Source organism: Galleria mellonella, unplaced genomic scaffold (genome assembly GCF_026898425.1).
Source record: "Galleria mellonella isolate WM207_F2 unplaced genomic scaffold, CSIRO_AGI_GalMel_v1 utg1267, whole genome shotgun sequence".
NCBI classification, from domain to species: Eukaryota; Metazoa; Arthropoda; class Insecta; order Lepidoptera; family Pyralidae; genus Galleria; species Galleria mellonella.
The window spans coordinates 221728-244708 of record NW_026441987.1 but is presented as its reverse complement, the minus strand read 5'-3'; the positions used below and the strand labels follow the sequence as shown (position 1 = coordinate 244708).

The window sequence follows — 22981 nt, the reverse complement described above, 5'->3', positions numbered from 1 at the left end:
TAATATATATTTTTTGTAGAACCCCATACTGTAGGCTTTAGGGAAAACCTCGACAGGGAGCTTATTCCAGAGCCTGAGCGTAATATTATCATAGATATAAACGTTTTATTTTCTAAAAACAAGTATCCCATGTCGAATCGTGATATTAAATAGCCTTATTGAGGAATTAGCTATCAAGTGCAAAAATAATTGTATTGTATTATAGTCTTTATTGTACATACTTTACATTGGACACATTAAAAAGATTTAAAACACAATGGCGGATTTATCCCATAGAAGTTCCTCTTACAGTCAACTTTTAAGAAGCAGAAATAAACTATAAACCCGACTAGTAGTTTCAGAGATTAGTGCATTCAAACAAAAGTAAAACAAGTTGGTTTTGTTATATTATTATAGATGTTGGATGAGATGTAATCGTTTTACATTTTTTTTCATACAACTTAGAATGGTAAACAAGCTGACGGCCCACCTGATGGAAAGTGGTAACCGTCGCCTACAGACATGAGCAGTACCATGGACATAACAGAGTATACTGTTTTGCCCATGATACCCCCATGCGTTGCCATTTGTGAGGACTCAAGTGTTATTCCTCTGTACCCTGTAAATTAACGCCATATCCCACCCGTCGAACCGAAACACAGCCATGCAAATATAACTGCTTCATGGTAGAAACACGAATGGGATAGAGCTACCCAAGTAAACGACTTTTTTACAATCTCCCTCTGGTAAAATTTTAGAATGTTTAAAATTTATTTAGAATGTCTGGATTATTATGTTTCCTATATGTATATATATACTATGTTGCCGTGTGCCACCTCTTTCTTTCCCGTGGGTGTTGTAAGAGGCAACTAAAGGAATTTAATTAGTCGAGGGATAGGCTGCAATCTTTTTTAAAACATCACCAAAGCCAACTGCGGTTGGCAAACCGCCCGCCAAGTGTGGCAATAACTAGCAACCCCCCAAGGGGGTGGTCTATCTTCAGCAGTGAATAGTTAAAGGCTGATATGATGATGTGTATACCACTCACCAGTAGCGAGTACAGGACACGTGTTCCCGGCGAGCATGTACTCGGCGAGCTGTGTACACCGGGCGGACATGTTCGCGCACAGCAGCAGAGCGTCGCGCGCCGCCGAACCCGTGCTGCCTTCCCGGTGTACCGACGTCAGTAGTAAGCGTACTATGATGAACCTATATGTATATATATAACAATAATACATAATTTAATTGTTAGTAATGGGGGTTTGCAACTCCATTTCCAATAATATGCCATACAAGGTTGACTTGTTCGGTTCTTGGTTCGGACTAAATCGGTTGAGTTTTTGAGTTAATTCATTACAAACATACAAAAAAATATTTCTTCTTCGTAATATTAGTATTCAAAATAGATACATTCTATTTTTTTGTTGGATGAAAATGGATTGGTAACCCCGCCTGCGTTAACGGGATACGCTGGCGGGGTCGACCTGGTTAGGTATATTGCTGGCAATGGGATTTTTAGTCTTCATTACTAACAATCCCTATCCCCCCGGTACGTTCTATTTGGTCATAGAACGAATTTGCATCAATCGTGACAGAACTATACACTAATATGAAACCAACAGAAATATATTTTTTATTAATATATCAAAGTGGGGTTATTGCCCTAATTTATCACGAACTTCTAGGCCCTACAATACTTTTAGTACTTATATGTTACATAGGTAAATAATAAACTTACTCAGCCTGTGATCCGTTCTGCGTGTGAGTTGTCAGAAAGAAAAGGTCAATGAACTTCATATTCTGCATCAGCGCCACGCACAGCTGATTCAGTACAGTCACCAACTGACCTAGAAACAATGCAAATGCAATACTCGCCTAATTATAAACATACAACAACTAATAAAGGGTCTAAACAGTAATTGTCACTGTTTTAACAATAACTGTCAGACGGTTTCTCTTTAAAAAAAAAAAAAGAAAATGAGTTAAATAAAACTATTTTTTTGTCGTTTCTGACCTACATTTTTTGGGATAAATGTTTAGAAAAACACTCCCTGGCGCCTATTGAAGTCGTAAATTTCTAGGCCGGTTTTGTTATGTACGAAGACGCAGCGTATGGGTAGTATGGGGGAGGCATATGTTCAGCTGTGGAAAGTTAACGGCTGATATAATAACAATAATAATTATCCAGAGGGAGACTTTGTACAAAAGTCGTTTGCTTGAGCACCTCTGACCCATTCGTGTTTCAACCGTGAAGCAGCTTTGTATGGCTGTGTTTCGGTTTGAAGGGTGGGATATGGCAGTGAATTTACAGGATACAAAGGAATAACACCCGAGTTCTCAGGAATGGTAACGCATGGGAGGGTATCATGGGCGAAACAGTTAACTCTGTTATGTCCAGGGTACCTACTACTCATGTTTGGCCGTCTGCTTGTTTGCCATTCTAAGTTGCATAAAAAAAACCATTTCGGTGCATTAAATTTTGTCACTGAATTTGGTAATTACAATAATAAAAAAAATATGTTTGTCAGTCAGACTTCGACAAAGAGTTTAACGATTATCATTCAGCTAAATCTACTAGTAAATATATATATATATATATTTACTAGTAGATATATAGATTGTCAAACGACTGTTGAAGTCAAGGTAATGTATGTGATATAACGTATGTGTAGGTCGCCTGTAATCGTACGCTAGACCACGTATTAACATTCACGTATTGAAATGTAATCAATGTTACTTGAATTACAATTATATAAATACACTGATAGAAATACAAAACATAGATTGCAGTTTTTTTATTGAATGAAAATGGAATGGTAACCCCGCCTACGCTATCGGTATACACTGGCAGGGGACTAGTGAGGGATGATTGGTGAGGATGAAAAGGCAGGACAGAGTTAGCCCATTACGACAAATTCAACGATAAATTACCAAGGGGCACCGCGTGGAGGTCGACCTGATAGGGTATACAGAAAGCAACGGGAATTAATTTACTCATTAATTATTATTATTCCGATCATTCTCCATCGCTTCCCCCATAGATTGCAGTTTGTAATATCCCATTTTAGAATACGGGCATATCTCTGTATGATAATAACTACTGGCAACTGGGGGGAAAGGGATTGTTAGTAATGGAGACTAAGACTCCCATTGCTAGCAATATACTCAACCAGGTCGACCTCCTCGCGGTTCTCCCTGGAAACTATCATGGTTAATTCCTGATGAATTCATCATGATGGGCTAACTGGCCTGTTTTTATTTTCATCTATCACCCTTCACTGGTGCTCCGCCAGCGTATCCCGTTAGCGCAGGCGGAGTTACCATACCATTCTCACCCATCAAAAAAAAAAAACTACTGGCAACTTTTCAACGGATTTCAATAAAGATTGGGTCTCACAAAAAACCAGTTTCAATTCTGACAAAATCAGATATTTTGATTTATAAACATAAATTACTGAATTCGATTTTGATAAAATTTCTTTGGGAACAATCTTTAGGTATATCTTTACAGATAAAAACTAATTCCAAATCGGTTTAAAATAGACGGAGTTATGACAAAAAAAAAAGTAAAATACCTTATTATATTAACGGCGAATGTTTCCTAAATACTAGATTGAAAATATTTGAATTTAGAATGCGGAATCATGTGTTTCAATTTAAATTAGCAAGATTCGCTCCAAAAGGCGAAACAGCAGCTTCAATTGTTATAAAATATTAGGCCAACATACCATATGGATTGTAAAAGACTTATCAAAATTGGCACATAAAAAGAGAAAACACTATAAACTTACTTTCTACATTAGGTGGTGGCAATTCATTTCTGAAGCCGCTGAGGAGTTTCAATAGAGGCCTCAAAAAGGGTTCCGCAGCGATCACCTGCAATGATATTAAAAAGAGATGTGTTTATTTTGACCTCGACGGTGTAGCGGTTCAATATGCTGTATCACTTTCTGATTGTTGTGGGTTCGATCCCCGCACAATACAAACAAATAAATTATGATTACTTCTGTATATATTCGTATGAGTATTCAATATTATCATCATTTCAGTCATTATCCATCCACTGCCTCCCTGCAATGTATTTGAGGTTGTCACTGTCTCGTCGTCCTACACTGCGTTTACCTGTATGGGGTCGTGATTAAAAATCTTTCTTTTTAATATAATATAATAATAGAAATAATAATTAATATTTATTTACATCCACATAGAACGTTTACATGTTATGGGCCCAGAGAAAAAATGTCTCCATAGAGCAAGACAATGCAAGTCAATTACTTTTAAAAGAGTACCTGTGAACTGTAATGAGTGATGAGAATTCCGAATAGTTTGAGTTGTTCCAGTCGCACTGCATTTTCGTATCTGTAAACAAAATTAATAATTAAAAATAATGATTACATAGATCGAAGTTTAGCTTCTTTCCATTCATCATCATTATCATATCAGCCGTTAAGCGTCCACTGCTGAACATAGTCCTCCCTCATAAGGGGGATTTAGCCAATAGTTGCCACGCTTGGCAGTCGGGCTTTGGTGATGTTTTAAGTGAGACGGTGTTGTCCATCCCTCAACCATTTAGTTCCCTTAGTTGTCTCTTACGACACCCACGGGAAAGGAAGGGGTGGCCCATATGCTAGATCCCTTAACCGTTTATCCATTAGTCTTAACTAACATTATAAAGATAAAAATATTTGATTTTTTTGTTTGTAATGGAAAAACTCAATAATATGATCTATTATGGTTTAACACTGAGATCGATTCTCAGGCGTCATTTCTCTGAACTTATCTCTTATTCTGATATTTTAATTTGATAGTTTCACAAAATTATTGTTTAACGGACCGTCATAAACTAAATTGACAATAATTTTGTTTTAAACTTATTAGAAAATTAGTTTGTATTGGTCCTAAGAATAAAGGTTTCGCTGTGATATTAAATTTAAATTTTTTAGAGTTAAATTTCGAATCGACAGTGTATAACATGGGCTATATTTTTTTTTTATACAACTTAGAATGGCAAACAAGCTGACGGCCCGCCTGATGGAAAGTGGTAACCGTCGCCTATATACATGAGCAGTACCATGGACATAACACAATATACTGTTTCGCCCATGATACCCCCCATGCGTTGCCATTCCTGAGGACTCAGGTGTTATTCCTTCGTACCCAGTAAATTCACGCCATATCCCACCCTTCAAACCGAAACACAGCCATGCAAACACAACTGCTTCACGGCTGAAACACGAATGGGACAGAGGTACCCAAGCAATCGACTTTTGTACAAAAGACTTTTGTATTTAGAAAAAGTGTGAAGCTGTGGCGGGTTGCTATCATCATATATACATTTAAAGCTTATATTTTGATAAAAACATGATTTACTATTGGTTTCTTAGTTGTAGATCTTACATGTCGAGCATTTCGAACTTTGGATAGTCTGTCTTATGACAGACTAATTTCAAATTCAAGAACTTTTACCACCTTATTCACAAAAAACGTCAAACCTGTGATAAACCTATTTCAGCTATTGAACTATTTTGTCTCTTTCCTTTGTACTAAATTCTCAGTTTTAATGAAAGTGATAAAACAGTGAAATAGTTAAAATAGGTCTGTAAGAGATTTTTATGAATAAGGGAATAAGCCTGTAGTTCGCAGTAATAGATTAGGCGACGTATACTTTGTTATGGTCATAGTAATGTTCATATCTATATGCGATGGTTACCATTTTCCATCAGGTAGGCCATCAAGTTGTTTGCCATTCTAAGTTGTATAAAAAAATATTAGACCACGGGATTTCAAATTGAATATCGAATTTAGTACTCAACTAATATAGTTTAAAATGCAATAGCAATTAATTAAAAAATATTTGCTATCAGAATTCCGGTGAAGTTTGATTATTACTGAAAGGTTGATAAGGCCGTTATAATTAGGTTTTGCACTGATAATATTGTTTGCTAGAAGTCTGTCTGTTTAGAACAATGGAGAAATTTATTGCTATAAAGTCGCTGCATCTTTTTATATAAGAAAGGAAGCAGACACGCATAGTCTGAAATCTGATGACTATAGAAACCTGCAAGATTAGTGGCAATATTAATAGGACGGGGGGGATTGTTTTTTATAGTGGGTGAAAATGGAATGGTTACTTACCTGCGCTATCGGTATACACTGACGGAGTACCAATGACAGATGATACGTGAGCATACAGTGCAAGTCAGTTAGCCCACAATGATGAATTCGACAAGAATTAACCACGACGATTTCCGGGGGAAACCGCGACCTGATAAGGTATATTGCTAGCAATAAGCTGTTAGACCTCATTATTAGCAATCCCTTTCCCCTCGGGGAGGGGAGGGGGGGGGGGTGATTGTTAGCAATGGGGACTAGCAACTCAATTGCTAGCAGCATATCCTGTCAACCTCGTGGTCACTTCAATCGTGGTCATCGGATGACCAGACGGGACGAGAGTCTCCACCATTTTGTCGTAGACATATCATTTATGCGCTCAATGCTATTTGTTTCTTCTTTTATCATACGTACGGCCAAGGAGTGAAATTGTCTCCCTGGTTACGTTTTACCTACTAAATATAATCTAGACCAAAAATTAAAGGGAAATGTGAATAGGCTATTTAGGGTCTCGTGTGCTCCATCTTAGACTACATCATCAATTTCGATCAGATGAGATCGTTATCAATCACAGAACCCGTTACAGTAAAAAAAAAAAAAAAAATTCACCTTGTATAAATTTCTTTAAAATTTTTTTAAACCAGATTTATTTTTTATCTTTTACCTTTTTAGTTTTATAAATTAGTTATTAAATCTCGTCTGCTTGATACGGGGTTTTATTGCGTTTTTTTTTTTAATTATATATATTTCACACAAACTGTTGAATAAATTAAATTTTGATCAATCATCCGATGATTGATTTATCATTATAGGCGGCGTTTATATGAACGTAACTATAGAGACCACACCTAATGTAGTTCTAAATATTTAAAATGTAATAAAAATGAAACTTGATTGTCGTCATTAAATATGTAATTAATCCAACATACTTGTGGTCTAATGAACACACCAGATACATAGCACATACCTATTAATATCACAAGGAAAAATTACCTATGTATGTAGGTACAATTCATACATCCATACATAATAGTTTTTTTTTTAATGGATAATAATGGAATGGTAATCCCGCCTGCGCTATTGGTATACACTGGCGGAACACCAGTGAGTGATGATAGGATGTGAGGATGAAGCAGGTCAATTAGCCCACCGTGACGAATCTCACAATAAATCAATCACGAGGGTTTCCAGGGGGGAACCACGAGGAGGTCGACCTGACAGGGTATATTGCTAGCAATGGGGCTATTAATCCTCATTTCTAACAATGCCTTCTCCCCCCTATATAATCAAGTATCCTGGTATTATCCAGTATTTCTACATGAAATCTACTGCTGAACCAAACACAATGAAATTTAGTATACACGTACTATATGGAAAAGAGAAAGACATAGGTTATTTTTTCCTGGTCAGTGAACTTATCCCGCTGACGCGGACGAAATCACGGGTAAAATCTTGTCTACTACAAATACAATTAAAAACTAGTTTTAATATAAGTACGAATTATGTAGAAATTATAAAATTTTTTTAGAACCTCGAATAAATATTCAGTCGAAACCAAAAAATCTTGAGCTGATCTTAGGATCAAAAACTGACACGCAAAGTATATTTATCAGAGGAAGACTTTGTACAAAAGTCGATTGCTTGGGTACCTCTGTCCCATTCGTTTTTCTACCGTGAAGCGGTTGTGTTTGCATGGCTGTGTTTCGGTTTGAAGGGTGGGATATGGCGTGAATTTACTGGGTACAGAGAAATAACACCCGAGTCCTCAGGAATGGCAAAGCATGGGGGGTATCATGGGCGAAACAGTATATACTGTTATGTCCATGGTACTGCTCATGTTTATAGGCGACGGTTACCACTTTCCATAAGGTGGGCCGTCAGCTTGTCTGCCATTCTAAGTAGTATAAAAAAAATGCGGAAGAAGCGAGAGGTTTGTTTGAATCGAAGCATTTGGCGTTCCATTGTTTCTGCCAACCCTAATGGGAGACAGGCGTGATAGATATGTATGTATGTATGTAAAAAAAAAATGCAGTAGCGACATTTATTTATATTCATATCTGTATTTATGACTAATTTGTATTCCCACTAGGTGCTTAGGTATTTGTAATTACGTGTATTTGCATTAGCCGTTGGTTCGTACTATCTTATTATAATAAGTAGTAGATTATTAAAGAGGCTATACAATTATTACTCATGCGTAACTATATGCAAATGCGTATTCGTAAGATCGTATTCATTTCCTGTCTTATAGCAATTGGATTTCTTCAAATATAAATGATAATAAATAATAGGAGTTTAAGTACATTACGTTTCAAAAACAAATACACATTTCAATTGTGGCCAAATCAGTTATTTTTATTTAAGAACTAAACTACTGAAGTAATTTAAAAATAATTTAATTTTGTGAGAACGTTCCGATTTGGCCTACATGCCTAGCCGCGTGTCACGAGTCTCTGTCTCAAACAGATTTCATATAATTGAAATCTAAAATTAAACTGTTCCTTACCACATGCACGCGTTAGCGTTTTTGATAGCTAATAAAAGTGTTTATCATCTAAATTAAAAACAAACACAACTTGAAACTGTTCTAATGAAATAACATTACTTTTTTAAAAAACAAAAAAGAAAAATCGAAAAAGTTTGACTATGCCAAAGATAAAAATATAAATTTCTAGCGTATGCCAAAATACAATAATTAGCAATGTAACTAATAGTGTATAGCGATTTAAATATAAGTAATATAGTTTGTTTTTTATAGTTAGGGAAGCAAACGAACAGACGATCCACCTGATGGAAAGCGGCTGCCGTCGCCCAAGTACTGTACACCATCTAATTGTACACCTTTTTCCATGAAACAATATAGATTGAATATAAAATAATTGATCTTTACATGTCCTATACGGAGGTCAAGGATATGGCCTGGGATAGAACTGGCTGGAAGAAGATGCATGAATTAGTTGCACCGACAAGAGGAAACTCTTAAATGAAAAGAAGAATACAATTCCAAATTTCGCCATGTGTGTCCCGGCATAGAATGGGCCACCCCTTTCCGTGGGTGTCGTAAGAAGCGACTAAAGGAGAGCGAGGGATGGGCAGCAGTGTTCCTCTTAAAGCATCTCTAAAAACCTCATTGCGGTTGCCAACCTGCCTGCCAAGCGTGGCAACTACTGACAAATCTCTCCATTACTTATAGGGAAGGTTTATGTCTAGCAGTGGACAGTTAACGGCTGAAATAATAATAATAATATAATCCCAAATAGTGATGTTATACATAAAACTTAAGAAATATAAGTTGTTTATAATCCGTTCTATGACGTATAAATAAAAAAAAATAGAAGTGATTACTTTTTAAACTTACTTGCCAGTACATATCGCCCATTCGTAAAGTTTGTCCAATAGGTTTTCACTAAGTAGGTGTTCGAGGCAGGTCGCTTGACTGATCCTTGTGTTAATCTCCCGCGCCCTTGCTTCCAGCACCAGGAGGGTTGCCAACTGTTCCAAGTGGTTCACTACTCCCAATACATCGTCGTGAAGGTGTTGAGGCTGTAGACAAATAACTCTCTATTATATGTTGGTCCTGACAGTCATATGTATGTGTAATTTGGATTTCCAGGGGAGAGAATCGTTAGTAACAGACTAAGAGTGGGACTAGAGGCCCCATTGTTAGCGATATACCCTGTCAGATCAACTTGTACGATTCTTTTGAAAACTAGTTCCTAGTGAATTAATCATATAAAATTTTACCATTGTCTATTTGATCACATAGTCTATGTATTTTTAATCGACTTCAAAAAAGGTGGTTTTTAATTAGGTGACTATTTTGTTTAAGTTTGTTATCTTATAACTATGTCAGTTATAAACCGATTTTGAAAATTCTTTTTTTTTATCTGAAATAATATAAATTTTATCAAATTCGGTTCAGTTCTTTAGTTTTTCATTCATACTGATCTTACCACAATTGATGCCCCTAATAATTCTCAAATTCAAAATTTTTGTCCAAGGTCCAAAGACAATTCTGTGATCATTAAAGACTAGGCATTTTAATGATAACCTTATGATTCACTTTCAATAATACACAGAAAATTGAGGTTTATAGGTTGCAAATTAAAGTTCATTATACCGCTTCAAATATATATTATAAGTGATTACAATACAAGCTCGTTACATATCGCACTTGAACGAAAATAAAAGTTTATTTAAATTATGAAGACATGTAAAATTGAACCATATATGATTATTGAAAAGATTGAAATTTGGAACATTTGTTAATAATGTACATATTGACTCATGTCTACATGCAGTATGTGGGCTAAGTAAATATAATAAAAATTAATTCACTGGTTTAGCTAAGGATGCGCAGCTAGAGCTAAGAACGAAACTGAGAAATAGGCTTCAAGTGTTCTTTCTACATTGAAGCTTCATAATACTTTAAGAATTAATGTAGAACAACAGAATGATGCCAATGCCAGGAAACTAAGCTATTATTATTTGAGTAATTTATTATATACTAGGTATTTTTCGCGGCTTTTCCTGCATTAATCAGTAAATAAAGAATCATATGTCTTATGTTGAGATATAACCTGTGTATTAAATTTCGTTTAGCTGTTTAAACATAATTAGGTAACATACAAACATTTTTATAAAATTTCACATTTACTATATAAGTACTTAGTAAATAATTAAAATTAGTAAGTAAATACTTCGGCGAGTATATATTCGCTATTGCAAACGGCGGCAAAAATTGGCATAGTAGAACAAAATCATATAACTTAAGGCTCGCACGCGGTACCTCTATGAAGTGGCATGACGGGAAGCTTGGATGTCGCCGAGTGGTTTCTTGTGATGTATATACTAAACAACCTACGTAACGAAGAAATTCTTTTTCGCTGCCAATTTCTACCATAAATCGATCAATTTATCGATCGACTAATTTATAGATCGCGCAAAGCCCAGTTAATTTTTTACTTCGTTCTGAATCGAATCTCCGAAAATTTGACAATTGCAATGTAAGTACTTTTTTCTTTTAATTTGGAATGTCAAACGATCTAAAGGAATACCTTATTAGAATTAGTAGTAGTAGTAGTATAGGCTCGAGTGGTGGGTGGATGTTTTGTACATAGATTATGCACTTCTTGGTAGTGCAAAATGGTCTACTAGAGAATGAATTATGTAGTTTAATATTACCTGTGATTTAAGAATAATATCATGAGCCTGTTGCCAATGCTTGCAGAAAGAGTTAAAACATGCTTGTGGCTCATAGTCGTGCCGAGGGTCGAGAGAGCGAGACAGCTGCCGTGCGAGTGAAAGGGAAGTATTCCGCAGCCAGCTCATGATTCCTTTTTAAATCATTTGTGTATCTGCAAAAAATACAATGCATTTTATGAAAATTAATTAAAGTGATTATATATTATAATCACATGTTAATTTTAAATATAATAATATACTTTATAGTAAGTCCTTACTAATATTATAAATATGAAAGTCAGTTTGTTTGTTTATTATCATATAGTGCCTGAACAGCTTAACTAATTACTATAAAATTTGGTATACACATACTTTATGGTATGGAGAAAGATATAGTCAAATTTTTGGCTCAGTCAGTAAACATATAGCGTCACGCGGCCAACTTTGCAGTATATTTGTACAATTTTGGCAGTTTAGCATGATCAAATAAACTACCAATACTAATGTAATGTGCAGAAAGGTGTCTATCATATAACACTTCTTTATTCAACATTTATGCATTTTATGAATAATATATCAATTTTAATTACTAACACTTTTTGAATGATACATCATAATTTGTATTTTTTAATGTGCATTTAAAATTAAAATAACATGATTATATGTATAATAAGCTAAATATGAATTAAAAGGTCATAATAACTTTCACTTTTGATCATAACGTCAAAAGTTTCCCCACACCAGTACACAATTGTTACTGAGAATCTGATAACTGTAATGTGTGAAAATATAGACAATATACAACAGAGTACCTGTAGTGAAACTACATTGTCATCACACATGTTGACTCATACAAAACAAAATGCGATTCATGCATGAACAAGTAAATTTAAATGTAAACAAAACCTTGACTTTTAGAAGATATTAGAATCAAATTAATTAAAGAGTATGTACTTTATAAAACTTTTTGGAATTTCATTATTTAATAAGGAATTCTCCTCAATTGAACTAAAATATTACTCATAGAATAAGTTAGATACAAAAAAAAAACACAAAAAACATATAGCATCTATATTGTTTTTGAACTTTTAAAGCATTAAAAATTAAGTAATAATTTTCTGAATTTTTAAGATAATCCTGAATTCTGAAATGGTAGTTTTTGATCGGAAACAAACCTTTGTAGATTTTCATAGATATATAGATAAACCAACCATAGATACAAAGTATATTTTCATCTTAAATTATAAAGGGAATTCATCCTCATATGCTTCAACCTAAATGCTTACATAAAGTGCAGTTTCAAAGGAATTCTTTCCTGTGAACGCTCAGGCTGTGGAATGAGCTCCCTCTTAATATATTTCCTAGAGACTATAGTATGGAGTCTTCAATAAGGGCATATTAAGGTTTCTTCAGAGTCATCAATATGTGTGATACAGCTCAAGTGTTGCAGACGTCCATAGGCTACAGTCACCATTTACCATCAGACAGGCTGTATGCTTGGTAGCCACAATCATAGTGTAAAAAAATACAGTCAAAACCACAGTATAAAGTTAGTAAATATATAGTAATACACTTTTTACATTTAAAAATGCAACAAATAGAAAGTGTTTAATTACTAAAAAGTATTATTAAATAAAATTTACAACAGTTACTATCACTTCAGTGATAGTTTCTTGTTTTCAAAACTTTCATATGTACATGTAATTAAAACTGTTTATACATTGATATACTGAAAAATTCTAGATACTCTTAAAGAGTAAATTAAAAATAGAGAACAGTTAAATAAATTTTGTACTCATTTTTTACTATCTAGAGACATTTTAAATTTTTTAATTTAAGATTTTAATTCTACTCAAACCTTGTCCTATTATGACCATTTTTTTAATTTAAATTTTGGACAGTTTTATGAGAAAATATTGTATGGGAATATGAATCTTGGTTTTTTATTTGTATACTTATATTGAAAAAAATACAAGAGTACTTTGTTCGATGAGGTATTGACAGTTAGTTCCTTTGATTGAAAAACTAGCTCCATCTAGTTTTTTGGTGAGTTTTTAAAAATACTTTTAGTATTTCTAAATTTCATCAAGCCCTCTAGACAAGTGGCATTTGAATTCGTCGATGGAATTGATATTGCTAGCGAGTATGTGAGGTAGAATGAGATAGCAACACAGGATGTCTCATTCCAACTCATCAAGGAATTCGCTTGCCACTTGTCTGTCAGAGGGCCAGATCAGACTATGTATAGTCTATCTTTTAATTACTATATTAATTCTAATTTTTAGTAAAAGTTTATTAATATTTTTATTTTTACTAATACCTATAATAAAGTGGAAGACTTTGTTTATTTGAGAGCACTAATCTTTGGAACTACTAATCAGATATGAATTTTTTTTTCACATTTAAGAGCTCATTTCTTGAGGAATGTTACTATTCAACATCATGATATAATCACAAGCAAAGTCGGCAGATATAGCTATAAACATATTATACTAAAATGTATTATTTGATATTCACACAGCTAATACATTTATAGGTAATAGATAATAAAAAAATTAGAACTATATATATTGAGACTAAAAGAATTATTTGAGATTGTGATTGTAACTTCATTTGTATAATGAATCTATATTTTTTCCTATAGAATTGACACATTTTCAACCAACTTCAAAAAGAAAGAAAGTTCTCATTTTGGTTCATTCAGTTTGTTTATTATCTCATAACTCCTGTCAGTTATAAACTGATTTGGAAAATCCTTTCTCTATCTAAATGGGACCAGATACATTTACAAATTGGTTCCATAAAAAAATTTATTAACTACTGAACATTAAGTAGTTTAGTTTTAAAATTGAAATAATTGATTTTATGACAATTGAACTTAGTTTTTTTTTTATAGACCAATATTATAAGTTATTATACTATAGTAATTACATGTTCAGACAAGGAATAAGATTATTACCATATCAAATTTAATCAAAATGTTTACAATAGTTTCTGTATGATGCATGCAGACAGTGTATTTAATTTTATTATATGCATAGATAAATATTATAGTTTTTATTATATGTATAGACATGTAGAAATGTAATGGAATAAAACATAATGATATATATATTAAGGAATGTACTTAATCACAGAAAAGTTTCAATAGTAAAATTGCACAATAGACTAGGTAAATTAGAGATAAAATTTATATACATTTTCACTTTCTATTAAAATATGTTTGTTTGAATAGTTTAAATTGATTAGTTATCTATTACGACTAAATAATTAATTCTGTAGATTAACGCAGTAGTTCTATCTCGAATCTAATAAGATGAACAAATAAATAGACCTTGACATTATGTTTTCATAATAACATGGTTTGTAAAAACTTAAATTTTTTTGCTATAACACAATATTTAAAAGTAAAAATATTAACTTGATACCTTTAAAGGAGTTCCAAGATGAAAATAGAATCTGCACACCACAAAATAAACCACAAGAGTTACATGATCTGGATTACTCTTGAAAATTATGTCATATATATCTTTAAGGATGTCCATTCAAAACACTTCAAAATAAATTGTATCACACACTTCAACACTGGTATTGTAGTATGAAGTATTGTTTAACTTAAAAAGTGATAATTATGTTAAAAAAATTTAAAAAATCTAAAAAGAACAGAAAGAGAAACATACGTGACGAGCAAATGACAACATTGAATGATTGATTGAATTGAATGATGTGGAGTGATGATTCATGGATTGACTTATTAAAATGACATTGACATAATAGTCCAATATCCAAGCCACAGAGTATTTTTTATAGTTTCATTTAACAGATATAGAATAATTCATATTGATTCGACCAGGTAACTACAGCAGTCATCATAAACATAAAACATAAGACAATAGAAAATCGATAAAAAAATAAAATAGGCATATTATGAGGGCCAGTAATACACTATAACTTATTAGTATATTGCTATTAATTTACCTGTTAGATTACATTACTAACAATCCTTATCCCCCCGAACTGTGGTGTTAAGTTTCCGTATTTTGTTGCCGTATCCAACTACCTTTCAAATAAAAACAAACTCAAAGCACAGCTGCTTTACGGCTGAAACACGAGTAGAACAAATGTGGGTGCATAGGTATGCAGACTATTTTGTACAAAGTCTCCCTAATGCTAATTGCTGAAATCGCTTAAGTATGTATGTATCTCTATGCTTTTATTGGTAGAATTCTATAGTAGAACTTGTTAGACTTTGTAGCATATCAACCTATGTAGATGAAACTATGGTTACCTTTCTGTTACTGGCTAGTTATACTTACGATAGATGTCATTCTGTATCTAAATAAAATTCTGTATTTTTTCCTTTGAACAATTCACACTTATTTTTTCCTAAATATCTTTAATAAATAACACGGACTTTATTTATCATAAAGTAAACGTTACGTGTACTGAAAAAAACCGTCGAACAATATATATTTTGAAGATTAACACCGGGTTCTTCATAATTGTGATTGATTAAACTTCAGTTATCGCCATGGACGGATCTACAAAGTTTCAAGTCTTACCACTAAATGAACACAACTGGGTCACATGGAAATTTCAAATAAGACTAGCTCTAAAAGGTCATGGTCTCCTACATGTCGTCGTTTAAGACTTCGTAGACAAAGAAAGAGCTACGACTGCTGAGCTTGAAAAGTATGCCAAGGAAGATAGTACAGCATTTCTTATTATAACGAAACTTGACACAAGAAAACATCATGAAGGTGATGCGCTTCCATACAAAGAGAAGCTTGGTTGGAACTTCACCGAATTTATGAACAGATACAGAAGATCGAGCCTTTGATTTGATTATGACCTTCTTCAAATTCGTAAAGGATCCTGCTGACAATATTGGTACGCATTTATCTTTATATGGAGAGATTTATCATTAGAAATGAAGAAAGAAGGAGTCAAAGAACTACCAGAAATCTTTCTTATGGGCAAGACTCTAGAAAGCTGTCCTGATGAATATTTCCAGTTCATTTCAAGTTGGAAGCTGCTATCAAAAAAAGATCGAAGTATAGAGAAATTGACTGCCCACCTGTGTTCTTTCGAACGAGTGTACAGTCTCAGGGGACTCACGGTCAAGTAGAAGATGCTCTCATGCTTACCGGAAGTAAAGGCAAGTCTAAATTTCGAAAGAAGTCATGTCAAAGATAAGTCGAAGAAATGCAATTATTGTGGTCTAAACAATCACTATATATGATATATATATCAGATGGACGTCCGTTAACATCAATGGAAAAACCATCAACATCAAAACAAGGTTACCTCTAACAACAATAAATGCAAAGCCAACATGATGCTAATGTCGATTGTTGAGGTGAACGCTATAGAAATAGTGATAGTAATCAATGGTATATAATGGCGCAACTAGTCATGTCAAAATCGATCAGATTTATTTGAGGATTTTGAATCATTTGATAGCAAGTCACATACAGTGACAACAGCAAGTACAAACAATTCCTGCTACTGGCAAAGGATCAGTAATAGTTGAAGCAGATATTTATGGTCGAAAACAACTCATAACATTAAATGAATGGCTTGTTCCAAAATTTCAAAAAACCTTTTCTCTGTCTTAGCTGCTCAAGATTGGTTAACTGACAGTACGTTTGTATCTAAAACAAACAGCTGTCAATTGATTGTAGATGGAGAATACTCTTCTCGGAAAAGAAAAAATATTTTATAAGCTGAGATTATGTAACAAACCATCAAATCCGATCAAGATAAATGTCAATTCAGTGGATGCTATAAACATGCTAACTCTATCATGAGAGGTTTGTACATCAAAATAAATCTGGATTAAACTCGTAGAAAATTAGGTATCATATATAATGATAAGACTTTAAGGATGTATATATGGAAAAGCTCATCGTTTGAAATAACGAGAGACGGGATGTCACACACTTCAACATATATGGTACGTATGTGGTCCGTTTGTTTAACTTTTCCAAATATCGTTATTTTCTACTATTAAAAGACGATTTTAAAAATATCGCTATTTATTCTTAATGAGATTGAAAAGAAGTCCAGAGAAAATTGGTACAATTTATAGCTCAAGTGAAAACACAGACATGTTATCATTGAATTTTTCACCGATAATGGAGGCGAATTCGTAAATGATAATATAAAGAAAATTCTACAAAATGACATCGTGCATAATTCACTATGCCGCATACACCACAGCAAAACTCAACTGAACGTATTTTGTTGAAGCTGTCAGTTTCATTTAAGAACTACCTGAAGGCTTATGGGCTCAAATAACAAGAACAGTTGTTTATGACCAGGTAACTACTGGTCCTACTAACACAGATAAAACATAATGGTAATAGAAAATCGACTAAAAAGAAAATAGGAATTATACGCTCATGTACCGATACACGCATAACTTATTAGAAAGCATAAAAAAGGGTTTCTTATTAATTTACAATGATGATGAAGGATATCGCATTTGGGAACATAAAACTCTTTCAATTATTAACTCGAGAGATGTAATTTTTGACGAAAAGACACTTAATCCTGTCGATTTCCTAGATCTGAAGAAAAGGTCTCTAGATTAATATTGATCCCAACTACTGTCCCGATTTTGCAAATAAAAACAAACTCAAACATACAGATTGTTCTTAATAACTATGAACATTTTGATACTACTGAATGTGAAGATGAGGTTACTTCTTCAAACATAGATAATTTACCACAGATTGACACAAATCAAGAAAACGTATCAGAGGACAATTTAATAAGAGAAGATACTTTATCTCAAGAAGAAATTCTTAATGAAGAGCCTCAAGAGAAAAATGTAGATATAGATAAAATCACTTTGTGTCTTTCAAAATTAAATCCTCCACTGTTATTTTTTTGTGTTGAAAATGTTTATAACCAAAGAAGAACCAAAGACATTCAAAGATGCATGAAGTCTGTTGATAAAAAAAATGGCGTAATGGATGATGAATCATTTTTCTGAAAGATGATATTTTGTCATTACCCAATGGACGAAATATCAATAAATGGGTATTTAAGATTAAAAATCTGATGTTTTACAAGTATAAAGCCAGACTCGTTGCTGTTGGTTACTGTAAGACAACGTTGATTACAGCAGACGTTTACGAAAAAATGAGTACAATTAGATTACTATTGATGGAACTGCTCGCCAATATGATTCTTACTCAAGACGTCTCTACCCATCTTTATGGAAGCTTATATGTTAAGCAACCTGAAGGATATGATGATGGAACTAACAATGTATGCAAGTCGCAGTTTATATGGACTGAAACAAGCACCATTGTGCTGGAACAATTGTATTAAAGACTTTCTTCTAGAACAAGGGTTTGTAGCTGGAGAAGATCCTTGTTTCTTCTCCATGAAGGGGGGAAAGGAAGGTACTACTAAACTTTATGTTGACGATGGCATGATAGCAACATCATATACTGATTAATGAGTTAAACCTGGTAAACGTTAAAATTAAAATAATAAAAATTCCTATTACTTTCTGGGACTTGAGATAGAAAAACAGAAAACTATATAAAAATACATCAAGGTGCCTATACTAAGAAAGTCACTTACAAGATTTGGTATGCAGAATAGCAAAGCTGCCGCTACACCAATAGTTAAAGAAAATTGAGAGAAGATTTTAACAATGCATTTCCTTACAGAGAAATGTTTTTCGCATACCTTATGGTAGGAACAAGACCCGATATTGCCTATGCATTCCAGTTGCCTATATATTAAAACTCCTACAAAAACAGATATTACAAAAGTGAAACGTATTTCGCTATTTGAATGGTACAAATTACTGCATTACCTACAGGATAGATACAAAGAAACTATATAAGACAGCGATGCTGATCATGGTGGTGATCTAACTCTGGAAGATCGACTTCACCTAGATGTATTTATGGAGGTCTTATCATCAAGAAATAAACATCAGTAGCGATTTCAAGCATAATTATTAATTTAATGTGCTAGCGAATCCAGAGAAATAATATGGCTTAAACGTTTTATTGAAGGTATAGAACAACCAACGAGTATTCCTATTCTGTACTTAGATAACGAATCAACCATCAAACTTGCATTAAATCCACCATATGAGTTCCACAACAGAACGAAACATATTAAGCTAAGTTTCTTTATTCGAAAGGTTAGCTGATGGGAATATGAAGATTGCAAAGATAGATACTGAACATCAAGTTGCGGACATGTTCACCAAGGCACTCTATAAACCAAGATTGGTGATGCTATGCCAACAAATTAATGTATATACATAATTTATAGATACTAGATCCTGAGAAAGGAACCATGAGCTTCAAGAGAAGCTGTTAGACTTTGTAGCATATCAACCTATGTAGATGAAACTATGGTTACCTTTCTGTTACTGGCTAGTTATACTTACGATAGATGTCATTCTGTATCTAAATAAAATTCTGTCTATTTTTTCCTTTGAACAATTCGTAATCTTATTTTTTCCTAAATATCTTCATAATAAATAACACGGACTCTATTTATCATAAAGGAACTTTGTGTTCTTTCAGTGTCCTCTTCTGTTATTTGTTTGTTATTTACTTTAAATATGTTAAAGTATCATAAATAAAAAAAAAAATTTACTAATTTAATATTTTTCTGATATAGATGATATTTTTCGTCGAAATCAATAATTAAGAACCAATCTGGAGTGTTTTAATTCCTTGCTTGCTGTAAGACAACTTTACAGCATGCATTCACGAAAGAGTAACTTGAATAGTCTATGGAACCCAGCCGTTCATATCCGAAGATCTCCGAACACCATCTTTCTTATTTATGACGGTGCCGCGAACACCTACAGCTCGCGCTCTGTGGATCGAGGCGCGTAGTTAGACTAGCGTTCGCGTTACAGCCTCCTAATACTAGGGGTCCTGGAAGGTCCCGAAACTAATCGAGCTTTCCCAACCATATTACTTGTAAGTTAAACCGGTAGTTATTAAAATATAATGTGTACCTCTGGTATTACCTAGCTAGCACCTAGCTCATGGGCCGTGGTAGTCACTTACTGTCAGGTGACCCGCATGATCCCATGCCCCCTGTGTTATAAAAAAAAAACTTACGAATCTTTTAACAATGTCTTTGTATTCTTACTTACTCTAATGTTTTTATTCCTTTTTTGTTTTAGTGGTGAGGTAGATAAAATTTATTATATTCCAGTAGCTATATATTAAAATAGTCTAGAAATAACTAGATACTGTAATTTAATTATAACTCTGTCACCATACTGTATAAACCACCATACTATATAAGAACCTTCATTGCAACCTATCTACTTGCAGAACACAGATCTAATTTTTCTTTTATCAAGAAATAAATTACGTTTCTGTACATAATTATTATTTTAATGTGGGCTAAATATCATAAGATTTACCTGTAATTGTATAATAAAATTTTTAAATTAGACTTTTATACCTTATTTCCGACAAACCTCGTAGTTGTGTTTTTTTTTGACACTTCAGCATTTTGATAGATTTTGACGAATTATTAGAAGAGTTTATTATTTTATTGATTTATTTTGATAATTATATTTTATTTTACTATAAAATGAAAGCATCCAGACTGGGATCCGTCCAATCAATAAAATCCATTCGGTCCCTTAAATCTGTGCACAGTACTTTGGGTGATGATATGAAAAAAAAATTTGAGACATATCTCCCTGTAGTTTGCAAAAATTTTCCTAACGAAATTCCTTACCCCGTCATTGTTAAGAAGGAATATCAGCGCGGTAAGTTGGATCATTTAGATTTTAATGGCCTGACTTCTCATTTTCATCTATTATATTATACCGTTAGCACCAGCGGGGTTACCATTCCATTTCCATCTATTCCATCATTCATTAAAACAATTTTTCATGTGGGTTTGAGTTTGTCCCTTGGTAATACAATTTATTACAATGGTAATCCTTACTAATATTAAAAATGTGAAAACTCTTGGCTTTTGACACTTTAGTCAAAGATCTCGTTACATAAAATTATCGACATTATTAAATAATATTGAAAATATTTCCACAATATTTAAAGACGATTAAAAAATCGGCCTAGATTCAGTATATAAAGAAAGTTGATAATTTCCATCTTTTGTATGTTTTCATCATCCATGTTTTCAAGAAGCTACAGTAATTAAAATACTAGTTCTGTGTATTTTAGGAGGGTTGCGATTCACTTACCTTAGCTTTAGTTGTTGCTCTATTATTGTACTTAGATTAAGATGATAATATGTTTTCAGATGACTTTTTTCAAACACTTAAACAAGAAGAAACTGTTAAATATAAAAAGATAACTGTTAAACTTAATGATATAGTCAATAAAGCTATTTCACAAGTAGACGTAGAAAAACATGATGAAAAATTAACAACTGGTGCTAGCACTGACTCCGAATTATTAGCCAAAGGGAATACTATTTTAATTACTGCTTTATATGACAATATGAAACGTCTCGCTGAAATAGTGATTTACGATATGAAAGTGCCAAGAGGGTTAATTCAAATTATAGGGTACTTAGCACCGTCATATAAAAGTTGATCAAGTTGACGATACGGTCTTGTCGTATTGATTTGTATACGATTCACGAATTAGCTAAAAAGCTTCCGCTATCTTCAATTACCGATGTATGCCTGGATGGATCCTTAATACCAGAAGGAAACTTTTATATTTTATTGGACACTAAATATGTGAGGTTAAAAATATTTCTCTATGCAGATGTCAAATCAACGATGAAGTTTGTAAGTTGATCGCATTGAAATTATGCAACCCGTGTCCAGCCGAGAAGAGTTTATTGCTTCTGAATCTGACATCTAATCACATAACGGATACAGGAGCGAAATATTTAAGTCAAGCTCTAAGAACAAACAGACATTTGCGGTATTTGAACTTAACAGATAACCGTATTGGTGATGACGGAGCTGGCTGCATATTTGACATTTTAAAACGTTTTCCCTTAACGTATGATGAAAACACAAATAAACGGAATAGGTATATGGAATATTTAAAAACGAGAAATGCAGTGTATCTAAAGTACTTGGATGAATTATATGCTAATAGATCATATGACGAATATAGTCAGAGTAGTAAAATAAATAAAAAAAAGAAAACTTCCGCAACATTTCTGAAGAGTAGAGCTAGTTCAAGGCAAGAATCTAAAAAAGAAAAAATGCCCATTAGCTTGGAAGAAAGTAAATGTAGAGCAGAAATGATAGCTAGGGAGTTGGTTGGACCGTTCCGTCATCCATTTAATAGTGGTTCCGTAAAGTTGGAAGATGGCCAGTATTACTGTGTTGGTAATATGGTACTTTGTTATTTGAATTTATCCTACAACAATTTGACCTATTTGACTGTCAATAAACTTTATAGTGTATTACAATATCAATCTGAAGCAAAAAAACTGAATGAAACTGGATTAATGAAAGTTATTTTAGACGGCAATTACATGCCAATAATTTGTGAAGAATATAATATTATTGTTAAATTTTTAAATAAAAGTTTATCTAATTTTGGAGGAAAACTGTTTTCAGAAATTGGTAAAAGAAAAGGTCGTATTGGTGCAAGAATATCAATGGTACCTGAACGTAATATACCTAAGAAATAAAAAGTCATAGAATTGCTTAATCACTTACATTTTATTGAGTATGAAATGTTTATTTACAAAGTAGGTATAA

The 22981-nt window shown here is 33.2% G+C and overlaps 2 protein-coding genes across 3 annotated transcripts in view; one reads left to right on the top strand and one right to left on the bottom strand.

The window, feature by feature from the left end:
* The window catches only part of LOC113520286 (FHIP family protein GJ17503), a 28978-nt gene extending 13995 nt beyond the window's left edge, over positions 1-14983 (bottom strand). For both annotated transcript variants that reach the window (XM_026905567.3, XM_026905568.3), the window contains exons 1-7: positions 14703-14983; positions 11275-11447; positions 9449-9633; positions 4269-4338; positions 3771-3855; positions 1718-1826; positions 1028-1188 (exon numbers count right to left, since the gene is read on the bottom strand). In XM_026905567.3, coding sequence (XP_026761368.2) covers positions 1028-1188; positions 1718-1826; positions 3771-3855; positions 4269-4338; positions 9449-9633; positions 11275-11421 — 757 coding nt within the window. In that variant the 5' untranslated portion in view covers positions 11422-11447; positions 14703-14983. The remainder of the gene's footprint in view (positions 1-1027; positions 1189-1717; positions 1827-3770; positions 3856-4268; positions 4339-9448; positions 9634-11274; positions 11448-14702) is intronic.
* Positions 14984-20793: 5810 nt separating this feature from the next.
* LOC113520236 (leucine-rich repeat-containing protein 71-like) lies at positions 20794-22919 on the top strand. The gene is given in 4 exon segments (XM_026905510.3): positions 20794-21052; positions 21553-21840; positions 21843-22007; positions 22010-22919. Coding segments are annotated over 4 exon segments (1536 nt in total). The 5' UTR covers positions 20794-20871; the 3' UTR covers positions 22912-22919.
* Positions 22920-22981: the final 62 nt, after the last annotated feature.